Genomic DNA, 27,704 nt, shown 5'->3' with positions numbered 1-27,704 from the left:
ATAAAAGTTAGATATGAACTTGATCAATCCACAACTATGAAATGGCCTGCTGTCCCTAAATAGTAACAGCAGGAAAATATCAGGAAAAAATCTGTATTTGGCACATTGCATACCTGAGGTAAGAGCACTAGTGGCTGCAGGTGAATTAGAGGAGAGGGACAGTCCAGAAAGACTTGCTTCTATTCCCGGAACCCCAACAGGTAGTGTAGCAGGAGAGTTCACAGAAGACAACTGGACCTGGAACAAAACAAACAATTAAGGTACTACTAGGAGAGGTGTGCTTGTACTGTAAATTCTGAAAGCCAAATGAGGAAACCTGGAACAAAGGAAAAAAGTGGTGCCACTTCTCATAGTGATTACCTTTCATTGGTCTATCCTGAACTAAGGAAACATCACCTAGACACTGGTGGGTACTGTGCGCTCCAGAATTAACAGCACACGACTATACAGTGATGACTACAGCTCCTAACACTCAATAAGCTTGTGGCCAATCTAGGATAGTGACTTTCAGACATATTCTGGACAGTTAAAATAAGCTAATGAATCAATTTCATAATACAGTTACAAGGCATGTCATCTAAACTACATTAGGAGTAGAAAACTATCACTCGAAAGGAGGGAGGAGTCTAGCAATGATGCCGACCAAGAGCACTCCGTAGGGCCTGGTGTTGTTATCTCCAGTTCCCTCTATTGGATTATTAGTGCCCCTAGCCCCCTAACCCCCTTGTCCCCCTGCCTTATAAGACCCGGCTAGAATCCCCCACCCCTGCCGAAAACTGTCTCGGCGTGCCGCTTTAGGGATTACGGTGCTGGAAGACGGGAGAGTTTGTGGCTTCGTCTGCTGTGCCGCTGTCAAGGGGTCATCTCTTTGTCTCTCCATCCCCCGCTTCCTATCAGAAGATACGGGTGGTTGCTGCGGGAGGACGGAAGACGGACAGAGAATACAGGAGTAGATACCTCCACCCCCCCTCTTACCTCCCGGTTGGTCCGGAGAACGTGCAGCGTCCGGCAGGATCCAGAGACAGGTAAGGAGGAGGAGACGCTCGGCCATCGGCTCTCGGCAGTTGGAGTTCGGCCACTCAGAGGAGGTCGGGGGTGGCTGAGTAAGAGCGAACAACGGGCCGTGGATTGCCAAGAAGAGCCAAGCAGAGCAGAGGGAGGCTCAGCTGATCGGAGAGAGCCCGCCGGAGAGATTCTGTGGGACAGGGACGAGTCCCCTCTCCTCCTCCAGATAAGTAAAAGGAATACTGTGGAACTATATGTGAATATCTCATAACATGCCTGTATGAAGTTAATGAAGTGAGTAGGAAGAGAGGATTTTCAGAGGAAAGTGGGGAGAATATATTTGATACCCCGGCACAGAAATAGCTCTCACAGAATATCTGAAGTAGAAGCACTACTTGAGGCACTTTATTATTATTTTGAAATTAGGAATCCTTGGAATTGTTCTGGGCTTCCCCTACTCTCCTTTGCAATATTTATATAACAAATACATAATATGCCTTAAACACTGAGAGGAAATGGCTAAGGACAGGAGATTTGTTCCACCTTTCTTCCAACACCAGAAAATATCAGAGATTCAACTTCCAGACAAGAAAAAACACTGCAAGGAGTAGAAAACTATCAGTATGAATAGTAGACATGGGTCTCCACTATCTAAAGCTGGCTATACACTATAGAACCTGATTGTAGACTTACCAAAACTGTAATATGAAAAACAAACCTAAATAATCGATTTGATTTGTAGCAAATCAGGCAGGAACTTGCACTACATAGTTGATGGTAGATGTAAAAGGGATCGTACAGATTGTATATAGTGTATGGACAACTTAGGACAGTCATACTATGCTCCCCGGTATTACATTATAACAACTTGATACACAACTGAAATACAAATATGTGTACATTTAAGCCCACTAAAAGGATTTGTAATTCTCTCCTCAGTCTTGCTTGCCACACTGCACAGCCAGGCGGGCAAAATCTTCATTTTCCACTAAGCTTTGCAGTGTACAGTGTCACCTCTCTGCTTACTGGTCAATAAGTCAGTAGTGTTCCCCCTAGACAGTAAGCTCTAATGAGCAGGGCCCTCTGATTCCTACTGTACTGCATTGTGTTGTAATTGTACTGTCTGCCCTCATGTTGTAAAGCGTTGCATAAACTATTGGCACTATACAAATCCTGTATAAAAATAATAATAAATGCCGATTCACAGTCCTGTGAGCAGAAAGGTGACAAAGGAAGCAACAGAGCTCCAATAATAGTTGTTTCATCTGTCTGGCAATGCTGAGTGCCAGAGCTGTGTGAAGATGAAAGATTTTGGCTGAAGTTCTACTTTAACCGCTTGCCGACCAGCCGCCGCAGTTGTACTGCGGCAACATGGCTCAGCTGCGCGAAACGCCATCATGTTACGTCGCCTCTAGCTTTGGCCACTAGGTTTGTTAGCCCATGGAGCCTATGCGAGTGCCCGGCGGTCGCGATCACTGTCGGGCTCCCGCGATTGCTCAGGGCACACGGAGAACCGGGATCTGCGAGATCCCAGTTCTCTGAGGGGAGAACAGACAGATCGTCTGTTCATACAGAGTATGAACAGCGATCTCTCATCTCCCCTACACAGTCCACCCCCACCCCTTCAGTTAGAACACACAATAGGGAACGCATTAACCCCCTGATCGCCCCCTAGTAGTTAACCCCTTCACTGCCAGCAACATTTTTACAGTAATCAATGCATTTTTATAGCACTGATCGCTGTAAACATGGCAATGGTCCCAAAAATGTGTCAAAATTGTCCGATGTGTCCGCCATAATGTTCCAGTCCTGATAAAAATCGCAGATCGCCGCCATTACTAGTAAAAAGAAAAAAAAAATAAATAAATAAAAATGCCATAAAACTATCCCCTATTTTGTAAACGCTATAACTTTTGCGCAAACCAATCAATATACGCTTATTGAGATTTTTTTTAACCAAAAATATGTAGAAGAATACTGAGGAAAAAAATAGTTTTTTTAATATATTTTTAGGGGATATTTATTTATTATAGCAAAAAGTAAAAGACAGCCAGATAATTGACTCTTTTAGGTAGCAGAAAGCCAAAAGCTATCAGCCTTACATTGTATATCCAGGCATTACTCACATTTACCCCCATACCTCCCCCTCCTTATTTCCAGATCATTTCCTAGCAATTTTTTTTTTTTTTATGACATCTTATCCATCTAGTGAGAAAAACAAAAAACAAACCTTTATTACTCCCCATGACAGCTTTACCGGGCTTTTAAAATCTTTCAGGGGCATCTAAAGTAGGCATACCCCCAGAAATACATCTCTCAAGAGCCCTTTTCCTGAACACAGTGTGTGAGCATGTTCTTGGGACTCAAAAAAAATGGAAAAGAAAAAAAAAAAAAGAAAAAAAGGAACGCATGTAGTGACACAGAGAGGGGTGGAAGGTATGTGGAGTCTTCTAGTCAAATGGGTACAAATAATAAATAAATTTAATAAAATAAAAGAAGGAGCACACAGGATTTCTGAAAGACCAGCTCACTTTCTGTACTTGCAGCATTTTAAAAAAGCTGAGTTAGACTTACCGGTAACTCCTTTTCTGAGAGTCTTCCAGGACAGCCCATGAGACCTTGGGCTCCTCCTACCAGGACAGGAAACACGTCACCCCCACCAGAAAAAAGGGCGGTCCTCCAGGCCCATGTCAGTATTCTCAAGAACCGTAGGACCCTGCAAAACATATGCATAATACACATAACTTCAGACAATACCGGGTGGGAATCCGGCTGTCCTGGAAGACTCTCAGAAAAGGAGTTACCGGTAAGTCTAACTCAGCTTTTCTCCAAGCGTCTTCCAGGACAGCCCATGAGACGATGAGCCAGAACTTACCAGTCTAGGGAGGGACAACTGCCTGAAGGACCTTAAGACCAAACGCCTGCTCCTGAGCTGATAGGAGATCCAGGCGATAATGTTTAATGAAGGTCGAGTAACTGGACCAAGTGGCAGCCCTGCAAATTTGTTCCGGTGAGGCACCAGCCCTCTCCGCCCAAGACGTAGACAAGGCTCTAGTTGAGTGCGCAGTAACAAAAGGTGTAGGGACCTCCCTAATTTTGTAAGCTTCCAAGATGGCTTGCTTTATCCATCTAGCCAATGTGGCTTTAGATGCACTATTCCCCTTGTGAACTCCAGAAAAGAGGACAAACAAGGCATCAGTTTTCCTAAAGGTCTTCGTGACCTCAAGATAGACCAAGAGAATCCTTCTTACATCTAGAAAACTAAATTTTCTTTCTAAGTCGCCCTGTGGCGAACTACAAAAGCTTGGCAATACGATGTTCTGAGATCGGTGGAATGTACTTGCCACCTTGGGCAAAAACCCTAGATCGGTTCGTAACACAACTCGATCCTCAAAAATCGTGAGGAAGGGCTCCCTAACTGATAGGGCCTGCAACTCACTTACCCTACGAGCTGAGGTAACAGCTATAAGGAACACAGTTTTTAATGTAAGAAACTTAACTGACATACTTTCCAGAGGTTCAAAGGGAAATTCTACCAGAGTTTGAAGTACTAGGGACAGATCCCACGTTGGACAACTTCTCACTACTACTGGTCTGGCCCTAGAGATAGATTTGAAAAATCTGGCTATAGTGGGATTTTCCAGGAGAGAAAACTGGAGGAACACACTAATAGCTGCCGCCTGTACCTTTAAGGTACTAACAGAAAGACCTTTGTCGACACCCTCTTGGAAAAATTCCAAAATAGACAGAATATCATGAGCTAATCTATCATTTTCAGATAACCATGAGTTAAACCTTTTCCAAACCTTGGAATATATGGCTCTAGTAACTGGCTTCCTGCAATTAACGAGAGTCCTGACTACTTTGTCAGAGAACCCTTGGGCGCTCAGTATCTTTTCTTCAGATACCAGGCCGTCAAGTTTAAGGAAACCACCTGAGGGTGTGATACTGGACCCTGCAATAATAGGTCTTCCCTTTTCGGAAGACTCCACGGAGGCTCTGAAACCAGAGACTGTAGCAGGGAAAACCATGGCCTCTTGGGCCAAAACGGGGCAATTAGAATCAGATCTGTCTCTTCCAGCCGAAACTTCCGGAGGACTTCTGGAATCAGCCTGATTGGCGGAAAGGCATAACATAGGCCTGGAGGCCACGGGTTTGCCAGAGCATCGATCCCCAAGGCTTGGTCTGCCGGGTTCATGGAAAAGAATATCTCCGTCTTGCGGTTGCTTCGGTTTGCGAACAAATCCGCTACCGGATAACCCCATCTCTTGGTGAGGTCTGCAAAGACTTCGGGATGAAGGGACCAGTTGTCTCGGTCTATCCTGTGACGGCTGAGATAATCTGCCAGGCAATTGTTTTTCCCCTTCAGGTGTACAGCAGAAATGGAGGCTAGATTCCCCTCTGCCCATGAAAGGATCTCCTGGGCAATGGACTGAAGCCTCCGGCTTCTCGTGCCTCCCTGCTTGTTGATATACGCAACTGTCGCTATATTGTCTGACAGGATTTGGAGGTTGTGACCCCTGATCTCCATCTGAAAAGACTGGAGGGCTCTCTGGACTGCAAGCAGCTCTCTTTGATTGGATGAGGCCCTTGCCTCCTCTGGGGACCACTCTCCTTGCATTGCTGAGGTGGGCCCCCCATCCCCAGGAACTCGCATCCGTGGTAATCCTTCGGGAGATGGGAAAGGACCATGGGAGACCTCCTGCTAGGTGCTGACCAGCTCTCCACCACCACAGGCTTCTTTTTATCCTGTCGGGAAGCCAGATCCTTGACTCCAGGGACCTTACGTCCCCGTCCCAGTTTCTTAAAAGAAACCTTTGTAACGGACGCTGACGGAGTCTCGCCCATGGTACTGCGGGAAAACATGAGGTCATAAGACCCACTGCCCTCGACACCTGTCTCAGAGAGACCGACTGGTTGGTCTGCAATGTTGACATAGTCTGGAACACTTTGGTAATCTTCTCCTGAGGAAGAAAAACTCTTTGGTTCACGGAGCAAAAATCGTAACCCAGATAAGTTACTTTCTGGGCCGGAATCAAGGACGATTTTTCTTTGTTTATTAGCCAGCCTAGGGACTGTAAGAAGTCCTGTACAGCCTGGAGATCTTCCAACAGCCTTTGGTATGATTTTGCCACTATCAGGAGGTCGTCTAAGTAAGGGATGACCGTTATTGCCTTTAATCTTAGAGGAGCCAGCACTTCTCCCAACACCTTCGTAAAGATGCGTGGGGCTGAGGAAAGACCGAAGGGGAGGGCCTGAAATTGAAAATGTCGGGTCCCCATACCCGTCTTCACTGCCAATCTCAAAAACTTTTGGAAGGCTGGATGGATAGGGATGTGAAGATAAGCTTTCCTTAAGTCCAACGTGGCCATAAAGCAGTTTGGGTATAGTAGGTTTTTGATTGTAAAAACCGTCTCCATACGGAAATGCTTGTATCTGATGGACTTGTTTAAGGTCCGGAGATTCAGGATAAGTCGAAACTTTCCTGCCGGCTTTCTGACCACAAATACATGGGAATAGAATCCCTTGCCCCGCTCCGATCGAGGAACAGGAATCAGGACTTTTTGATCTAATAAGTCTCCGATCTGGAGACCCAGAGCCCTCGCTTTCTCCCGATCTTGTGGAGGAAATGTGACCAACAAACGTTCTGGTGGTTGGTGAACAAACTCCAGCCTGTACCCGTTGGTCACTAGGTCCAGGACGAAGGGGCTCCGAGCGACTGCTGCCCACTGTGGGATGAAGGCCCTCAATCTCCCTCCCACCGGGGAACACAAGTCACTGCGGCTTGGCGGGCTGTTGAGGAGGGTTAAATAGCACTCCCCCTTTGCCTCTGCCTTTGTGCCCAGTCCAATGCTTTTTCGGCCTGCTGTCCTTTTCTCTAGGACTCTGTTGCCTGTTTTGGCCACGAAAAAATTTTCTGGCTGTCTGAACTCTCTTTTTCTCTGGAAACGCCTTTTTCTTATCAGCCGTGCGTTCCAGTGCCTCCTGTAGACCTGGGCCAAATAAATGATCGCCAGTTAAAGGAAGGCCACAAAGGCGCAACTTGGAGGCCGAGTCCCCTGACCAGGTCTTAAGCCAAAGGCTTCTCCTGGCCGAGTTCACTAGAGCCGAAGTCCTGGCTGACATTCTTAGCGGAAGAATCTGCCAAAAAAACCCACTGCCTGAAATAGGAGAGGAAAAGACTTTAAAATTTGCTCTCTGGAGGTACCTGCTGACAGATGCGACTGAATCTGAGTCAACCAAACCTCCAGATTTCTGGCCACACAAGTGGAAGCCAAAGCTGGTTTCAGGTTTCCAACTGCTGAGTCCCAGGCTCTGTGGAGAAGGATATCCCCCCTCTTGTCCATCGGATCCTTAAGCGTACCCATATCATCAGACGCCAGGTCCGAGTTTTTTAAAACTTTTGAAAGAGGTGCGTCTAACTTGGGATTCTTATTCCATGGCTGCGCAGTGTCCTCATCAAAAGGAAACCTCCTTTTTAGGTTACTAGAGAAGAATGGTTTTCTCTCAGGATTATCCCATTCCAGTTTAATAGTATCAACCAAAGAACTATGAACTGGAAACACTCTTGATTTTCTCTTATGTAATCCTTTATACATAAGATCATGTTTGGATAACTGAACCTCTTCCTCTTTTAATTCAAGGGTAGTATAGATAGCCTTTAATAAGTCATCTACATCCTCAACAGATAACTTAAATCTTGAGCCTCGAGTGGATTCTCTATCTCTGGGCTCTGTATCTGACCCTGATTCTTCCAGAGAAGAACGGGTAGATCTGACCTCAGCCTCAGAGTCTTCACTCTCTGCCTGTGGAGTGCTTACTGACGCCTTCAGTGAAGACGGACTCTCTGCTGGAGTCTGGAGCTTGTCAATAAGCGTTCTAAAGGAACTGAAGGTGGACGCAAGCTCATCCCTAACAGAAGTAAGCATCTTCTGGCAAGAGGCAACCGGGTCATCCTTTACTAGGCCTTCTATACAGGTGCGACAAACTGCTTTGCTCCATGAGGAGCTCAATTTGTTTGCGCAAACCGCACATTTCCTTTTAAGTGGCTGCGCTTGGGCCTTGTCCTGAGTCTTGGTCTGCAAGACAAAATAATTGACCCACAATGTAATTAAAGCCACACAATCACTCCGTAACACCACGTGCAGGAGGGAGGAAATGTGTCCCCTTACACCCACTACTACAGAGGGGGGAGGGGGAGGGAACACTCACAGGGATAGTAAGGTGGTGACAGAACACCCCAGGCTTACCTGTGAGGTGCTGGTGTTGGGAACTGCATCCGCTGCCTGTGCAGGTACTGCAGGAGGATCCATTCTGCCCCTCTTGGTCATCCACAGCCTGGCTGCTTAACACCAAGAAACACCAGCAGCCAGCGATCTCTGTTCGCGCCGTTTATGAAGACTGGAACCTCGTCTCCGGCGCCCGATGATGATGTCATATACCCCGGAAGTAACCCTCTCCAGGCACTTCCTGTGGGCCAGCTTGGAGCGCAATAGCTCCGCCCCCTCGAACGCTGCGGCTTCCTCCATTCCTTGCTCAGATCAGCCAGGCTGTCGGCAAGGAAGGACAACCGAAGATCAGCTGAGCTAGAGTGCAATGCACTGCGCTGGGGGCACGACCTCACACCGGTCCTGGCTCTCTCCAGGCACTGAGGACAGAGAACAGCAACCCAGCCAACCTCCCCAGCGGTGTGCTGCTTCTGGCAGAGGAAGAGGTAAGTGATATGCCCCAGAAAAAAAGCCATACAAAGCCCCTGCTTATAAGGCCTATGGGAGCAGGTTCCATGAACATGTTACCCCCTGTCCGGAGGAAACACAAATAACTGACATGGGCCTGGAGGACCGCCCTTTTATCTGGTGGGGGTGACGTGTTTCCTGTCCTGGTAGGAGGAGCCCAAGGTCTCATGGGCTGTCCTGGAAGACGCTTGGAGAAAAAGAGAATTACATATTCTTATACTTGCCCATCTCCAAAACAGCAAGATCAGCTGTGTAGCTCTTCAGCACTTTGTCAAAATCCTGCTGGCCAGGCCCGCATGTATGTTCTACATGGATTCCGATGGAGAGTTACTTTTCATGCTTTGGCAGAATACAAACTCTCCATACGATTCAATGGAGAGCATACAGTATATATGTGGCCCAACCAGCAGGATTTTGACAAGTGGCTTTGCAACGCTAATGAGTTGCACAGCACATATCCTGCTGGTTTAGGAACAAGAGAGTATAACACTGGAAAGGAGTGGGACCCCTACAGAATATATGTGTAACTCCCTTTAAAAATCACAAGTACAGGACTATACTTGATCTGTTAAATGCAGGATGCTGGGCAAAGAGTGGGAGGGGTGCTACTGTTATGACTTTAAAGTGGATGTAAACCCACTCTCATCCTTTCTAAACTACTGCCATAGTGGTTATCTATAAGGATATACATGCCTCCAGCACGTATCTCCTTACCTGTCAAATGTCTCCCCTCTGTTATGAGACCCAAAAAAACTGCAGATTCTGTGAGTAGGTCTGTTGTCTAGAGCTCGGTGGGTGGCGTTGAGATGTCAGTAGACTCCCCACCCACCTCTACACTCACCTTGGCTGCTGCCGTTACCGAGATATCCATCTTTAAAAAAATGACGCAAATTTATAGTGGCTAGTCGTTAAGTGGTTAAGGAAAAAAATTTGGGTTTACATCCACTTTCAAGTGGTTGTGTACCCATTCTCATGACTTTCCATTATATTAGCAATTGCAGTGTTTAACCGGTTCCCGACCGGCGCACGACGATGTACGTCGGCAGAATGGCATGGCTGGGAGCTCCGTGAGTCGGGTCGCAGGGACCCGATCGCCGCAGGGATACCCGCGATCGCCTCACGGAGAGGACGAACGGGGGGAGATGCTGATGTAAACAGCATCTCCCTGTTCTGCCTAGTGACAAGTGTCACTGATTACTGCTCCCTGTCATTGGGAGCAGTGATCAGTCTAGTGACACACACAGTCCAACCCCCTACAGTTAGAAAACACTCCCCTAGTACTGATTAACCCCTCCCCGCCCCCTAGTGGTTAACCCCTTCACTGCCAGTGTCATTTACACAGTAATCAGTGCATTTTCAATCGCACTGATCGCTGTATAAATGACAATGGTCCCAAAAATATGTCAAATATGTCCGACATGTCCGCCATAACGTCGCAGTGACAATAAAAATCGCTGATCGCCGCCATTACTGGTAAAAAAACAAATTATTAATAAAAATGCCATAAAACTAACTAACTTTTGTGCAATCCAATCAATAAACGCTTATTGCGATTTTTTTTTTTACCAAAAATATGTAGAATACGTATCGGCCTAAACTGAGGAAAAAAAATGTTTTTTTATATATTTTTGGGGGATATTTACTATAGCAAAATGTAAAAAAATAATGCGTTTTGTTCAAAATTGTCGCTCTTATTTTGTTTATAGCGCAAAAAATAAAAATCGCAGAGGTGATTAAATACCACCAAAAGAAAGCTCTATTTGTGGGAAAAAAAGGACGTCAATTTTGTTTGGGAGCCACGTCGCACGACCGCGCAATTGTCAGTTAAAGCGACGCAGTACCGAAACGCAAAAAGTGCTCAGGAAGGGGGTAAATTCTTCCAGGGCTGAAGCGGTTAAAATAATTTGTCATGCCATTATTTACCTGCTTGGCTTGCAAGTTTTTGATATTTTAGTTAGTGATGACGATGCCTGCGAATGCGCCGTATAATCTATCTTTCCGGCAAGCCGAGACCCTGCAAGAAAAATGCTGTCGGGCTGCTTCATTTCCTGTTGTCGACGTCACCCCCGACATCCCACGATGCTTCTGCTTTATTTCTGGAGTAAGCAAGCACTGATTCGCTATAATTAGTTCCCATAGTAACCGGAAACGAAGAAGAGGCTTGGGTAATGCTTTTACTGTGCACGCAGAGATTACGGAGATGAAAATCTACTGCGGGCGGAAATAAATAGTTATTCAGACAGGGAGGACCACAGTTGAGTTGGTGCCGGCTATTATGAAGCAGCAGCGTTTCGAATATAAATAATAACTACAGTAAGAACTATTTTTATGCTTATTACTAGTGCCCATTTGAATCTAAATTAATAGTTATTTTATAATATTGTTAAAATAATTTTTCTTTAGGAGGGTTTACTACCGCTTTAACCCAAAAATGTTTATATTCCCCTTGGTATATAGTGGTAGCATAGGTGCTCAGCAGTACTGAATACTGAGAGTCAGATATCTCTTCATAAAAGATCCCATCCATACAGCAGCTGTCTATGAACACAATTTTTTAAAATAGTTTTTACTGGTAATGGCAGCGATCAGTGATTTTTAGTGGGACTGCAACAAATCTGACCCTAAGTGACACCTATACAGTGATGGGTGCTAAAAAACAAAAAAACAGAGTTAGGTACCTGGTAACTCTTTTTCTAAGAAGTCTTCCAGGGCAGCATCTGAGAGATAGGCTCCTCCTCCCTGAAACATGAAACACATTAGTCCACCATTATAAATTTCACAGTCTTACCTGCGTGCCTCAGTTGTATTAAAGCACCGAAGGAAATCTCAGTAGATCGTAAAAGCTCCCCCGTTGTACCTGGTATTTGTCTTTTCAAGGGTGGGAACTAGTGCTGCCCTGGAAGACTTCTTAGAAAAAGAGTTACCAGGTACCTAACTCTATTTTCTCGAATCGTCTTCCAGGACAGCATCTGAGAGGATGTATCAAGCAATACTTACTAGGGTGGGGATAGAGACTGGAGCGCCTTGCGACCAAGTGCCTGGTCTTGGTCAGACAGCTGGTCTATGCGGTAATGCCTTGCAAAGGCACTGAAGCTTGACCGATCTGCTCTGGAGTTGCCCCTGCTTCCTCTGCGACCGAGGTAGCACAGGCTCTGGTTGTGTGTGCTCTGATCCCACTTGGCGGAGTGAGGTTTTGTGCCTCATAGGTCATCTGTATGGCCATTCTTATCCATCTGCTGATGGTATTCTTGGAAGCCTGTTTCCCTTTGTTGACTCCTGCATAAAGGACAAAAAAGGGAGGTCGTTCTTCGCCAATCCTTCGTTCTTTCGAAGTATGTTTTCCACGTCGAGTTTGTTGTAAGTGTCTCTTTTTCCGCTATCCATAGTTTTTGGAAGCAAAGGTATGATGATATTTTGGGTTCTATGGAATGTTGAGGGGACCTTGGATAAGAAGGCCGGGTCTCGAGAGAGAATTATTTTTGTGTTTTTGCACGTTTTTTTGTCATATAATTACTCAGATATCAGTACTGCTAGCTCTTTTTGCACATTTGCACTTCTTATGCACTTACTTGCACTAGGAATCACTCACGCATTTAGAGGGTCTGGAACATCTTAGAGCCCTTTCACACTGGGGCGGTTTGCAGGCGCTATTGCGCTAATAATAGCGCCTGCAAACCGACCCGAAAGTGCCGCTGCTTTTCATTCCAGTGTACCAGAGCGTACCAGATCGGTACGCTAGCAGGAGGAGAAAAAAAGTCCTGCTAGCAGCATCTTCGGAGAGGTGAAGGAGCGGAGTGTATACCGCTCCTGCCCATTGAAATCAATGGGACGGCGCGGCTATACTGCCAGCAAAGCGCCTCTGCAGAGGCGCTTTGCGGTGGTATTTAACCCTTTCTCGGCCGCTAACGGGGGGGGGGTAAAACCGCCCCGCTAGCGGCGAATACCGACGGTAAAACGCCGCTAATAATAGCGGCGTTTTACCGCCGACGCCGCCCCCGCCCCAGTGTGAAAGGGCCCTTAAAGTAAGAACAGCGACATTTCTATCCCTTTCTTCCTATATTTTTCATGTAACACTGTACCCAAACAAAGTTTTCATAATTTTGTTCACACAAATAGAGCTTTCTTTTGGTTGTATTTAATCACGACTGGGGTTTTTTTTTTTTTGCTAAATAAATGAAAAAAAGAAAGAAAAAAAAAAAAAAAAAAGACCGAAAATTTTGAAAAATATAATAATAATATTTTTTCTTTCTCTTATAAAATTTTGCAAATAAACAATCTTTCTTCATGAATTTAGGTCAAAAATGTATTCTGCCACATTTCTTTGGCGAAAATAACCCAAATCAGTGTATATTAGTCTGTAGGAACATTAAAGAGTACACATACTATGGTATATATATTTGAAAATTGGTGAATCCTGATGTACTGACGACGTATCTCATTTCTTGAGGCCCAAAAATGTCAGGACAGTACAGATGTCCCCCAAATTACCACTTTTTGGAAAGTAGACAGTCCAAAGTTATTTAGTAAGAGGCACGGCGAGTTTTTTGAAGTTGTCATAAGTATTTTTACATACGGTCACCAGTGCAGTACAGCGTCATCATATAACGGGTCTGTTGGCGATTAGGGACACTGACTGGCGACAGTACAAAAGAAAAAAAAAAAGAAGAAGAAGGTCCCCCCCAGCTTGCATATAAAATATGAATTTCATTGCTATATGCAAGCATGTCACTGAATTAAATCAATTCAGTTTATTTTGTTTTGATTAGCTGTGATTGGTCAGAGCTAATCACAAGGTACAGATAAGTTGTGATTGGCCCAGTCTGAACCATGTGATCACAGCTAGCAGCACAATTGTATACAATGGATGGCTTGAAAGGAAGTCTTCCATTATGTACAACTGTCATGTGACCTGCTGTAATTGGTTACAGCAGTCACATGGTACCGGCAGTAAGCCAGTACAGTGATCAATCATCGGCTGTGTCTGGTGGATGTAGCCGGTGACAGATTGCGCTATAAACAAACACATATATTTAATGTACTTTTTGCAATAATATTTTTTTTTTTAAGAAAAAAAAAAAAAATTTTTTTCCCCAGTTTAGGCCAATCTGTATTCTTCTCCATTTTTTTTTTTAACCAAAAATATCGCAATAAGTGTATATTGATTGGTTTGCGCAAAAAAGTTATAGCGCCTACAAAATAGGTCATTGATTTATGGCATTTTTATTATTATTTTTTTTTTTTTAACTAGTAATGGCGGTGATCTGTGATTTTTATCATGACTGCGACATTGCGGCAGACAGATCAGACACTTGACACTTTTTGAAACCATTGACATTTATACAGCGATCAGTGCTATAAATATCCACTGGATTACTGTGTGAATGTCACTGGCAGGGAAGGGGTTAACACTAGGGGGCAATCAAGGAGTTAACTGTGTTCCCTAGGTGTGTTCTAACTGTTTACACACACAGATCCACATTCATGCTCTGTCACAAGCGATCGCAGGTGTCCGGCGGACATCGTGGCAGTCGGGCATGCGCATCAGCTCCTTGGTGACGCGGCGGGCTTGCGCCCCCCTATTCCGGCGGGAAGCCAAGTATGTCATATGACGCCTGCCCGGGATAGGAGAGCCACCTTAGGGACGTCATATGACTATGGGAGGAATGGCAAGTGGTTGAGAGGGAAGTTTTAGGGAAAAAAAAAAACAAAAAAACAAAAAACAAACACTTTCCACAGTCCCTTTTACATTCCAAAGCCCCCCCTGCACATTACATAGACCCCTGCAATTACACTATGCAGACCCCCCCCCCCCAACCACACACACACACAATTACGCAGCCCACCTATACATTGCACAGCCTCCTACCCCTGCACAGTACACAGCTCCTTTACATTGCACAGCCCCCTTGCACTCCTCATGGGACAGCACTGCCAGCATACTCCAAAGTTAAAATAAAAAAAAATAAAATCAGTGCCAGTCTCTTCTCACAGACCCTTCCCACACTGTGCCGTCATTAAAAACACCTCACTAGCCCCATTCCCTCCAGCTGGTCACATGATCGCTCTCCTCTGATGTTTCACGCGACCGCTCTCCTCCTCCAATCTAAAGCTACACTCGGAGGGGGAGGAGGAGAGCGGCCAGAAAGAACGGGGAGAATGAGGCATCTGTGGACTCCGGTTCACCATGACACTTTTACACAGCCTACAAAAGGACACATGTAAAAGGGACTGGGAGTGACCCTCTTCCATTTTTCGAGTACACCGGCAGGCCGGCCCAGGAGAGACGGGGCCGCCAGCATGACACCGCTGCCCAATCCCAGCTGAAAAAAAAAAAAAAGGAATATCGGCGTATAACACGCAGGCAGCTTGTCCTCTGTTTTCAGGGGATAAAGTGCGTGTTCTACACCTATAAATACGGTAACCACAATGTGTTGAAGTCTTTGGATCAGCATGACAGAGAGTCAAACACCTATTTTCTTAGTGCAATTGTCTTTAAAATAACTCACTAGCACGTGCCATACGTTCTCATTAGCCCCTTCGAAGCTGCAGAATCGTATGCTGACTCCCAGCAAGTTTTGTCCTCCCCACATATTACTGGGTGTCACCGTTGTCTCCCTCAGTTCCAGGGTCTTGTTGCTGTCAGGCTTCTCGACGCTTGCTTTTAGCAGATCTTTCAACGTGTCATTGTCTTTATTCTATGGGAGAGAAATCACCAATTCATATCATAGGAATATAATCAAACTAGTTATCAGACTTTTAAAAGATAAAAGCAATGATTAATCTTTAGGGAGGGGCGAGCCCCCTCAAAGCAAACCTGCCCTTAATTTATCCCCTGCTATGTGTGCTTCAACTTGGGAGACTGAAAACTATAGTTAGGAACACAGTATACAGAGGAGCCTTGGCGAGGCACTGTGGCTTTCACACAGATTTGCAAATGTGTGCAACTAAACCCTTTGTCCTTTACATACACTGTTGGGTTTTTTTCAGGCTAGCTGGTAAGTGTGCTGGGAATTTTTGTTGTTTTCTAACCTGGCAGAGACTGCTCAGATGAGAACAGGAAAGCTCTTTAGTACAAATTCTAAAACAAAGGCCCCTCCAAAAATATGAATTGTATTCTTCACATTCAAGAAATAAGTGGAAACCCCTCCACTTGAGGTCTCATGTGGGTCTCTCAGTTTGGACCCCCATCCAGGTCAGAGACTTCTGAGTTTTTTTCCAAGGCACGGCTTCGGCTCAGAAAAATCTAAAGGTAACGGATTTCTAAGACAGAGCGGAGGCTCCACACAACGCTATTTTGTTCTGCCTCTGACACTACAAGATCAACAGGTCTTTCCAGTCATGCCACCCAGCCAGTTTGTATAAGCCCATAAGTGAAAGGATTTTCCTTGTCTTTCCTGAAGTTTGTGTTGGTCTAAACAGAACTATGCTGAATGGAATAACGTATGAGCCGCTACTCCGTTTTAAAGTGGTTGTAAACCCTTTACAACAACTTTATGCTACAGGCAAGCCTATTATAAGGCTTACCTGTAGCTACCCAGGATATCTCCTAAACCTGCACAGTTTAGCAGATATCCCCTGTATGTGCCGATGACATCGGCACATGCACACTGGTGTAAACTGAAGCAATGGCACATATGTGCCGTTGCTTCAGTCTGTGAGCCATTACCGGTGGCTCCCGCGCGCATGCACGGGAGTGACGTCATCGCGGCTCCGGCCAATCACATCGCTGGAGCCGCGATACCTGGAAGTAACCCCCGGGAGAGATGTCGCCGGCCGGAGAGAGAGACGAGGACGGCTGCGGGGGGGCTTCATTCTCGGGCAAGTAATTCATAATGAGCTAGTATACTATGCATACTAGCTCATTATACCTTTATCTTGCAGGGGTTTTTTTTCCCAGGGTTTACAACCACTTTAAACAAGCACTAAAGAAGGACATAGCAGCGAAGGAGGTTTTTTAAAATGTTTATGTTTGTGTGTGAAGTTGTAAGACACACATAATGTATACATAGAATACAGACTAGAACACGTTCAACTTACCAGTCTATTTATTGAAATAATGAAGTCAAAGAAAGGTTCAAGCCCAGCTCTGTGTCCAGGAGAGTTCTCTTGTACCTGTTAGGAGAAGTGGAGTCTGTTTAGTCATCGATTTGGAGAGATTTTCGATTTATCATCACAGTAAATCTGAACTGTACTGTGTAAGATGTGAGGGCTGCTGGTGCTTTGACTTGAAACCAACAAATTCAGGATTTATGGCGCGAATATAGCGGCCACCACTGTCAATCGTTCCTTCAGGGTTCCCAGTGCACTCATTTCCCAGCTATAATGCTGAGCCTCTGGCATCACAACTTTCAAAAGTTACTGACACAAAACAAATATGCACACTAAGGGTTATGATGATGCCTTTCTGCAGGATTTTTCCAGGTCCATGACTAAGAAGGTATTAAAAAAGGAAAAAAGGTAGGCAACGGGAGACCTCACATTTCACTATACGTTTCTCTAAGACCCCTTTCACACTGGGGCGCTTTGCAGGCGCTACATCGCTAAAAATAGCGCATACACCGCTTCTGGCCATTAAAATTAATGGGGCAGCGCGGCTATACCGCCAGCATAGCGCTGCTGCAGTGGTGCTTTGTGGGCGGTTTTAACCCTTTTCAGCCGCTAACGGGGGTTAAATCCGCCCCGCCAGCAGCTGAATAGCGCCGCTAAATATAGCGCCGCTTTACCGCCAACGCCTCCACCGCCCCAGTGTGAAAGGGGCCTAAAGGACCATCACCGGCATCTGCTAAAATGAAGGATAAGCCAATCTGAACTCTCATCCTCCACTTTGGCTGTGATGAAGATGTGTGATCAAGGAATAAAGAGAATATTTTTATGCTGAGGCCCATTCGAAGTGAGTAGGCTGCAGAAATGCACAATAAATCAATAAATGTAATAATAATAATAATAATAATAATAATAATAATAATAATAAATGTCAATAGAATTCCTTTCCTAAAACCACACTAAACCCAAATGTACCGATGACAAACATTTGACAACCACAGCAGCCTGTTCTCTGTAAAGTTTGAAAAATGCAAGAATCTGCCTGGCTGCCACAGAGACTAACATACTCCTTCCTCCAGCATATGTTCCACCATGCAAGTCTGATGTCTGACGTCTTTACTCTTCTTCCTTATCTTAGGTTAATTATGAATTCATTTTACTGTACATCCCTTAAAAGCTTCTGTGGCTCCCTCAGCAAGGTTTGCATTGTCTAGTTTGCTGTGCTGCAACAAGGAAAATGCTGAGTACAACCAAAGACAAGCACATCCTAATGGATTCACTCCCAAGGCCAGATCACATGCAAATGACTGCTGCCGAGCCTGCCTTCTGCCTGGGAATGTACAGTATACAATCTCCCTGTACTGAGTTGTGTTGTATTAAACCAAGTGACATTATACAAGAATAAAATATCATTTCTACAGATTAATAAACTAGATCAGAGGAGTGTGGACTACTTGAAGTGGTTCTAAAGGCAGGTTTTCTACCGGAATATATTCTCTGCATTAAATGTAAAAAAACCTTTCACTGTGTGTGCCTTTCCATCCCACCCTAAACACTTACCTGACACCGCTCTCCATCCAGCGCTGTCCCCACCTGCAGCCTGACTCTGCTCTCTCTTCCTGCATTCATGGGCTTGGCTGAGAGCAGTGGAAGCTATTGGTTCCCGCTGCTGAGAGTCAAATTTAATGAAGTGGGGGGTGGGGCGGAGCCGTGCACGTCAATGGATGCACACAGCCAGGCTCCGGATCAACCCCGCACGAGTGTCCTCAGAGATCAGGAGGAGCCAAAAGTGCAAGGGACTCCAGAAGAGGTAGTACGGGACCACTCTGTGTAATACTTGCACAGAGCAGGTAAGTATAACATGTTTGTTTTTCTAATTGAAAAAAAAAAAAAAATTATAACTTTGCAATCACTTTAAGGCAGAACACCAGTCAAAAAAAAAAATTTCATTATTAAAAGATACATAAAAAAATTAAATATATATATATCAGCTTCTGTAATCCGGAGCGATGTTAGTTTTGCTCGATTAAATGATTTCCAGCATCGTACAACCAAATTGTCCTGACCCCAGTCATACCTGTGACTGGATAGTGAAAGAAAAGCTTCTCTCCCCTATTGAAATTGCTTATTCTGATTTCATTGCACACTGTGAGCTTCTTACAGTTCACATCAGAAGATGCAGCAAGTCACACAGAGCAGTCCGATTTCCTGGCTGGAGGACATCCATTATGTAATTCTTCTTCTCCCCCATGTCTGTCTCTGGCTCGCCCCTTTCATCCACTGGTTTCAGTTCTTTCAATAACAGTTCTTTCAATAATAGAGGTTCAGCATTACTTGTGGTCATTGTATTCAAGATTCTATGGACAGCCTCCTGCCAGCCCCTCCCACCAGCTGTGATCTGCCATAGAGAAGCACAGAGACCTAGTGATGATGTCACAGTCTAAAATGACGTATGTCATGAAAATAGAAAGGTTTTCTTTATACATTTCCTTAGCGTGTTGAGGAAGGTGGAAAGGAGGAATCGGGGAAGGTAAAATACAAGCAGATTAAACTACAGCTTTTAAAGCCCAAGTTCAGACTTTTTTTTTTTTTTTTTTTTTAGCCTCTGACATTGTGAGAAAAGATTAGAACTTCCCTTCCTGTCTTAGTGAGAGGGCATTAGAGGGGTAGAGAAGAGATGGAGACTCTCTCCATTAGCAGAAACAGCATTTCTCATCCTTCTGAGGGGGAAATCTCAGCCTGCCTGATCAGTGGTGATTAGCTGACAGATTCCCTGCTGTGCAGACAGACTCCAATGGAGCCGCTCCATGTGGAAGGGGCCCAACACATCTTAGTGCCTTTTGCAGTTTAGACACTAGGGGGAGCCCTCAGTGGCTCTGTGATATTACTTTGCCTTAACTTCTGAGATAAATTATTACCCACATACTCCCATACTTGCATTGTGAAACAAAGCAGTAGAGCACAATTATTGCTTCAAGAATGCATTCAGGAGGTAAAGCTGAAGTCCCACTGACCCGGTCACCCAACAAATACCAGGGGTGAAACAGTGTATAGAGCCAAAAAGTTCCACACACAAGTACACAGCACAAGAATATACTTCACTCCATTCTCTTGAAGGTGGTGCTGCAGGCAGATTCAGGTTCACGGTTTCCTTTGGGAGAGAGTGTCCCAGATATCTCATGGATGCCCCTTCCTCTTCCAAACCACAAGTACTAAATCTTGTGTATAAGATGAGCAGCAAGAGGTAAGGAATACATTCCCCCCGGGTGTAGGTTCTCAGTACTGCTAGGACTCCTCATTACACCTCACAAACCAGAATGGCATAACAAGCATATGGGAACAAGGAAATGCTTAGCAAGTCTAACTCTGGGCTCATGCTTATAGGGTGTGTGTGTGTGTGATCTTGCTGGCAGTAATACCCTATGCAACATCTGTAATGTTACATGAAGTGCAAATGTACCCGATTTGCTAGGAAGCCACCTAACCTCCTTGACTGTTATGCCCTGTACACACGATCGGATTTTCCGACGGAAAATGCGTGATAGGATCTTGTTGTCGGAAATTTCGACCGTGTGTGGGCTCCATCACACATTTTCCATCGGATTTTCCGACACACAAAGTTTGAGAGCAGACTATAAAATTTTCCGACAACAAAATCCGTTGTCGGAAATTCCGATCGTGTGTACACAAATCCGACGGACAAAGTGCCACGCATGCTCAGACTAAATAAAGAGATGAAAGCTACTGGCCACTGCCCCGTTTATAGTCCCGACGTACGTGTTTTACGTCACCGCGTTTAGAACGATCAGATTTTCCGACAACTTTGTGTGACCGTGTGTATGCAAGACAAGTTTGAGCCAACATCCGTCGGAAAAAATCCTAGGATTTTGTTGTCGGAATGTCCGATCAATGTCCGACTGTGTGTACGGGTCATTAGGACGCAAGTAGCCCCCGCCGCACAGCATTTATACAAGCTAGACTTCCATTCAGGCCACTTGCAAGCGCATTCAGGGCTGATAGCGTATATTTACACTCACTACTGTATGCATGTAAATGTAAGTACAAATGTTTACAAGTGTACATCATTAACCATTTCAGCCCCGGAAGAATATACCCCCTTCTGACCAGAGCACTTTTTGCAATTCAGCACTGCGTCTCGTTAACTGACAATTGCGCGGTCGTACGATGTTGTATTCAAACAAAATTGATGTCCTTTTTTCCCCCCACAAATAGAGCTTTCTTTTGGTGGCATTTGATCGCCTCTGCAGTTTTTATTTTTTGCGCTATAAACAAAAAAAGAGCGACAATTGAGAAAAAAAAAAACCCACAATATTTTGTACTTTTTGCTGTAATAAATATCCCTATTTTTATTTAAAAAAGCTAATTTTTTCTCAGTTTAGGCCGATATGTATTCTTCTACATATTTTTGGGGAGGAGGAGGGGGGGGGGGGGAAATCGCAATAAGCGTATACTGATTGGTTCGCGCAAAAACTCTATTTTGTAGAGTCTACAAAATAGGGGATAGATCTATAGCTTTTTAAAAATTTTTTACTAGTGATGTCAGTGATCTGCGATTTTTTTCATGACTGCGACATTATGGCGGACACATCGGACAATTTTGACACATTTTTGGGACCAATGGTATTATTACAGCGATTAGTACTATAAAAATGCATTGATTACTGTAAAAATGTCATTGACAGTGAAGAGGTTAACACTAGGGGGTGATCCAGGGGTTAACTGTGTTCCCTGGGAGGTGATTCTAACTGAAGAGGGAGTGGACTGACTAGAATAAGTGACAGATCGTGGTTCCTAGCTAATAGGAACACACGATCGGTCATTCCTCTCAGAACAAAATACGGATTTGTGTGTACATACACACACACACACACACACACACACACACACACTTCCGTGTTTTGTCCCTCGTGCTCGCGATCGCTCGTGGCCGGCGGTCATCGACACCATCGGCCATGAGCATCAGCACCCCTGCTGTGCAGGGTGTGCGTGCGCGCCTGCTATTTCGATCCCGCGAGCCGACGTACAGCTACAACGGTCCACGGGATTGTGCCGACCTGCCACAGTATAATGTCGGCGGCTGGTCGGCAAGAGGTTAAATATAAATCATATGGAAGACCGAGGGTACTGATTATTTTTTTTATAAATGCAGATGAGAGAGCCGAGCTCAGCTGTGTGCTCCATAGAATAACACACAGCTGCATTCAGATCCATATAAAATGTACACATTACAGACCTGAGTGCAGAATATTTTGTAGCCGTGTACATAGGCACTCTGTCTGGGCATTCTAATTCATTTTGTTTTTATATAGAATAAGCAAAGTCTGCACATTTCCTGATGAAGCCATAGCACTGGGGGGGGGGGTTAGGGGGGGCAGAGAAGACACACACACACACACAGAAGTGGGGGGGGGGGGGGGAATCAGAGATGACACACACAGAAGTGGGGGGGGGGGGGAGAAATCAGAGATGACACACACAGAAGTGGGGGGGGGGGGGAATCAGAGATGACACACACAGAAGTGGGGGGGGGGGGGGGAAATCAGAGATGACACACACAGAAGTGGGGGGGGGGGGGGGGGAATCAGAGATGACACACACAGAAGTGGGGGGGGGGGGAAATCAGAGATGACACACACAGAAGTGGGGGGGGGGGGGAATCAGAGATGACACACACAGAAGTGGGGGGGGGGGGGGGAATCAGAGATGACACACACAGAAGTGGGGGGGGGGGGGGAATCAGAGATGACACACACAGAAGTGGGGGGGGGGGAATCAGAGATGACACACACAGAAGTGGGGGGGGGGGAATCAGAGATGACACACACAGAAGTGGGGGGGGGGGATCAGAGATGACACACACAGAAGTGGGGGGGAATCAGAGATGACACACACAGGAGTGGGGGGGGGGATCAGAGATGACACACACAGGAGTGGGGGGGGGATCAGAGATGACACACACAGAAGTGGGGGGGAATCAGAGATGACACACACAGAAGAGGGGGGGGGGGATCAGAGATGACACACACAGGAGTGGGGGGGGGGGGATCAGAGATGACACACACAGGAGTGGGGGGGGAAATCAGAGATGACACACACAGAAGTGGGGGGGAATCAGAGATGACACACACAGAAGTGGGGGGGGGGGGGGAATCAGAGATGACACACACAGAAGTGGGGGGGGGGAATCAGAGATGACACACACAGAAGTGGGGGGGGGGGAATCAGAGATGACACACACAGAAGTGGGGGGGGGGGGAATCAGAGATGACACACACAGAAGTGGGGGGGGGGGGAATCAGAGATGACACACACAGAAGTGGGGGGGGGATCAGAGATGACACACGCAGAAGTGGGGGGGGGGGGATCAGAGATGACACACACAGAAGTGGGGGGGGGGAATCAGAGATGACACACACAGAAGTGGGGGGGAATCAGAGATGACACACACAGAAGTGGGGGGGAATCAGAGATGACACACACAGAAGTGGGGGGGAATCAGAGATGACACGCACAGGAGTGGGGGGGTCAGAGATGACACACACAGAAGTGGAGGGGTCAGAGATGACACACACAGGAGTGGGGGGGGGGGGTCAGAGATGACACACACAGAAGTGGGGGGGAATCAGAGATGACACACACAGAAGTGGGGGGGAATCAGAGATGACACACACAGAAGTGGGGGGGGGGATCAGAGATGACACACACAGAAGTGGGGGGGGGGATCAGAGATGACACACACAGGAGAGGGGGGGAATCAGAGATGACACACACAGGAGAGGGGGGGAATCAGAGATGACACACACAGGAGTGGGGGGGGGGAATCAGAGATGGCACACACAGGAGTGGGGGGGGGGGGGGGGGAATCAGAGATGACACACACAGGAGTGGGGGGGTCAGAGATGACACACACAGAAGTGGGGGGGGGGTCAGAGATGACACACACAGAAGTGGGGGGGGGTCAGAGATGACACACACAGAAGTGGGGGGGGGAAATCAGAGATGACACACACAGAAGTGGGGGGGGGGGAATCAGAGATGACACACACAGAAGTGGGGGGGGGGGAATCAGAGATGACACACACAGAAGTGGGGGGGGGGGGAATCAGAGATGACACACACAGAAGTGGGGGGGGGGGGGGAATCAGAGATGACACACACAGAAGTGGGGGGGGGGGGGAATCAGAGATGACACACACAGAAGTGGGGGGGGGGGGGGGGATCAGAGATGACACACACAGAAGTGGGGGGGGGGGGGGGAATCAGAGATGACACACACAGAAGTGGGGGGGGGGGGAATCAGAGATGACACACACAGAAGTGGGGGGGGGGGGGAATCAGAGATGACACACACAGAAGTGGGGGGGGGGGAATCAGAGATGACACACACAGAAGTGGGGGGGGGGGGGAATCAGAGATGACACACACAGAAGTGGGGGGGGGGATCAGAGATGACACACACAGAAGTGGGGGGGGGGGGGAATCAGAGATGACACACACAGAAGTGGGGGGGGATCAGAGATGACACACACAGGAGTGGGGGGGGGGATCAGAGATGACACACACAGGAGTGGGGGGGGGATCAGAGATGACACACACAGAAGAGGGGGGGGGGGGTCAGAGATGACACACACAGGAGTGGGGGGGGGGGAAATCAGAGATGACACACACAGAAGTGGGGGGGGGGGGGGGAATCAGAGATGACACACACAGAAGTGGGGGGGGGGGGAAATCAGAGATGACACACACAGAAGTGGGGGGGGGGGAATCAGAGATGACACACACAGAAGTGGGGGGGGGGGGAATCAGAGATGACACACACAGAAGTGGGGGGGGGGGATCAGAGATGACACACGCAGAAGTGGGGGGGGGGATCAGAGATGACACACACAGAAGTGGGGGGGGGGGGGGGAATCAGAGATGACACACACAGAAGTGGGGGGGAATCAGAGATGACACACACAGGAGTGGGGGGGTCAGAGATGACACACACAGGAGTGGAGGGGTCAGAGATGACACACACAGGAGTGGGGGGGGGGGGGGTCAGAGATGACACACACAGAAGTGGGGGGGGATCAGAGATGACACACACAGAAGTGGGGGGGAATCAGAGATGACACACACAGAAGTGGGGGGAATCAGAGATGACACACACAGAAGTGGGGGGGAATCAGAGATGACACACACAGAAGTGGGGGGGAATCAGAGATGACACACACAGAAGTGGGGGGGGGGAATCAGAGATGACACACACAGGAGAGGGGGAGAATCAGAGATGACACACACAGGAGAGGGGGGGAATCAGAGATGACACACACAGGAGTGGGGGGGGGGGGATCAGAGATGGCACACACAGGAGTGGGGGGGGGGATCAGAGATGGCACACACAGGAGTGGGGGGGGGGGAATCAGAGATGACACACACAGGAGTGGGGGGGTCAGAGATGACACACACAGAAGTGGGGGGGGGGGGTCAGAGATGACACACACAGAAGTGGGGGGGGGGTCAGAGATGACACACACAGAAGTGGGGGGGGGGGGTCAGAGATGACACACACAGGAGTGGGGGGGGGAAAATCAGAGATGACACACACAGAAGTGGGGGGGAATCAGAGATGACACACACAGAAGTGGGGGGGGGGAATCAGAGATGACACACACAGAAGTGGGGGGGGGGGAATCAGAGATGACACACACAGAAGTGGGGGGGGGGGAATCAGAGATGACACACACAGAAGTGGGGGGGGGGAATCAGAGATGACACACACAGGAGTGGGGGGGTCAGAGATGACACACACAGGAGTGGGGGGGTCAGAGATGACACACACAGGAGTGGGGGGGTCAGAGATGACACACACAGGAGTGGAGGGGTCAGAGATGACACACACAGGAGTGGAGGGGTCAGAGATGACACACACAGGAGTGGGGGGGGGGGTCAGAGATGACACACACAGAAGTGGGGGGGAATCAGAGATGACACACACAGAAGTGGGGGGGAAATCAGAGATGACACACACAGAAGTGGGGGGGAATCAGAGATGACACACACAGGAGAGGGGAGGAATCAGAGATGACACACACAGGAGTGGGGGGGGGGATCAGAGATGGCACACAGGAGTGGGGGGGGGGATCAGAGATGACACACACAGGAGTGGGGGGGTCAGAGATGACACACACAGGAGTGGGGGGGTCAGAGATGACACACACAGAAGTGGGGGGGGGTCAGAGATGACACACACAGAAGTGGGGGGGGGGTCAGAGATGACACACACAGAAGTGGGGGGGGGGTCAGAGATGACACACACAGAAGTGGGGGGGGGGGTCAGAGATGACACACACAGAAGTGGGGGGGGGGGGGGTCAGAGATGACACACACAGGAGTGGGGGGGGGTCAGAGATGACACACACAGGAGTGGGGGGGGGGTCAGAGATGACACACACAGGAGTGGGGGGGGGGTCAGAGATGACACACACAGGAGTGGGGGGGGGGTCAGAGATGACACACACAGAAGGGGGGGGGGTCAGAGATGACACACACAGAAGGGGGGGGTCAGAGATGACACACACAGAAGGGGGGGGTGTCAGAGATGACACACACAGAAGGGGGGGGTGTCAGAGATGACACACACAGAAGGGGGGGGGGTCAGAGATGACACACACAGGAGTGGGGGGGGGTCAGAGATGACACACACAGGAGTGGGGGGGGGTCAGAGATGACACACACAGGAGTGGGGGGGGGGTCAGAGATGACACACACAGGAGTGGGGGGGGGGTCAGAGATGACACACACAGGAGTGGGGGGGGGTCAGAGATGACACACACAGGAGTGTGGGGGGGGGGTCAGAGATGACACACACAGGAGTGTGGGGGGGGGGTCAGAGATGACACACACAGGAGTGTGGGGGGGTCAGAGATGACACACACAGGAGTGGGGGGGGGGTCAGAGATGACACACACAGGAGTGGGGGGGGGGGGTCAGAGATGACACACACAGAAGTGGGGGGGATCAGAGATGACACACACAGAAGTGGGGGGGGGGGATCAGAGATGACACACACAGAAGTGGGGGGGGGGATCAGAGATGACACACACAGAAGTGGGGGGGGGGATCAGAGATGACACACACAGAAGTGGGGGGGGGGTCAGAGATGACACACACAGAAGTGGGGGGGGGTCAGAGATGACACACACAGAAGTGGGGGGGGGGAATCAGAGATGACACGCACAGGAGGGGGGGGGTCAGAGATGACACACACAGAAGTGGGGGGGATCAGAGATGACACACACAGAAGTGGGGGGGGGATCAGAGATGACACACACAGAAGTGGGGGGGGCAGAGATGACATACACAGAAGTGGGGGGGGGGGGGGGGTCAGAGATGACACACACAGAAGTGGGGGGGGGATCAGAGATGACACACACAGAAGTGGGGGGGGGGGTCAGAGATGACACATACAGGAAGGGGGGGGGGAATATCTCTCAAATACAGAACACTGTCCGTACACACACAGCCCCTTCCCCGGACAGACACTCCCCGGCCTCCACATTGCACCTACCTGTAAGACACGGTACCTTCTCTGTTCCTCCTCCGGGATCTCCACCACACTCTGTGTCACCCTCATGTCGCGCCCCCCTCAGGCGATAACACAAAGCACTGCAGCTTTTTACATGACGCACACACACAGGCCAGCCTGCCCTCACTGCACAGCGGCGCTCTCTTTTGCCACCTGCAGGCTGGAGGGAGGAGAAATCCGAATCTCTCTTCGGCTGCCGCTACTCCAGTCAGCGTACATTGGAAACTAAAGCCAGCGCGTGTTGACGCGCGCGCCGCCTCTGATTGGCGGAGGGGGCTGAGAGATGCGTCATATTAACCGCCCGAAGGCTGAGCCAGCGCCATTTTCAC

The 27,704-nt window shown here is 47.8% G+C and overlaps 1 protein-coding gene across 1 annotated transcript; it reads right to left on the bottom strand.

Annotated features, from left to right (window-relative positions):
* Positions 1-23: 23 nt before the first annotated feature.
* LOC141141214 (Golgi reassembly-stacking protein 2-like) lies at positions 24-27,704 on the bottom strand. The gene is made up of 5 exons (XM_073628900.1): positions 27,358-27,704; positions 16,779-16,853; positions 15,248-15,436; positions 114-237; positions 24-55 (listed from the first exon to the last, which is right to left on the bottom strand). The coding sequence occupies exons 1-5, from the start codon at positions 27,421-27,423 to the stop codon at positions 24-26; spliced, it is 486 nt and encodes a 161-aa protein (XP_073485001.1). The 5' UTR covers positions 27,424-27,704.

Source organism: Aquarana catesbeiana, linkage group LG04 (assembly GCF_042186555.1).
Source record: "Aquarana catesbeiana isolate 2022-GZ linkage group LG04, ASM4218655v1, whole genome shotgun sequence".
In the NCBI taxonomy this organism is placed as follows: domain Eukaryota; kingdom Metazoa; phylum Chordata; class Amphibia; order Anura; family Ranidae; genus Aquarana; species Aquarana catesbeiana.
This window is presented reverse-complemented; position numbering and strand designations above follow the sequence as displayed.

Excerpts from the sequence above, each read along its gene's own strand:
- LOC141141214 (XM_073628900.1), bottom strand. The coding sequence starts at position 27,423 with ATGAGGGTGACACAGAGTGTGGTGGAGATCCCGGAGGAGGAACAGAGA. Across the intron at positions 16,854-27,357 it reads GAAGGTACCGTGTCTTACAG|GTACAAGAGAACTCTCCTGG; the intron begins GTAGGTGCAATG and ends TTCTCCTAACAG. Across the intron at positions 238-15,247 it reads AGAACGTATGGCACGTGCTA|GTCCAGTTGTCTTCTGTGAA; the intron begins GTGAGTTATTTT and ends GTTTTGTTCCAG.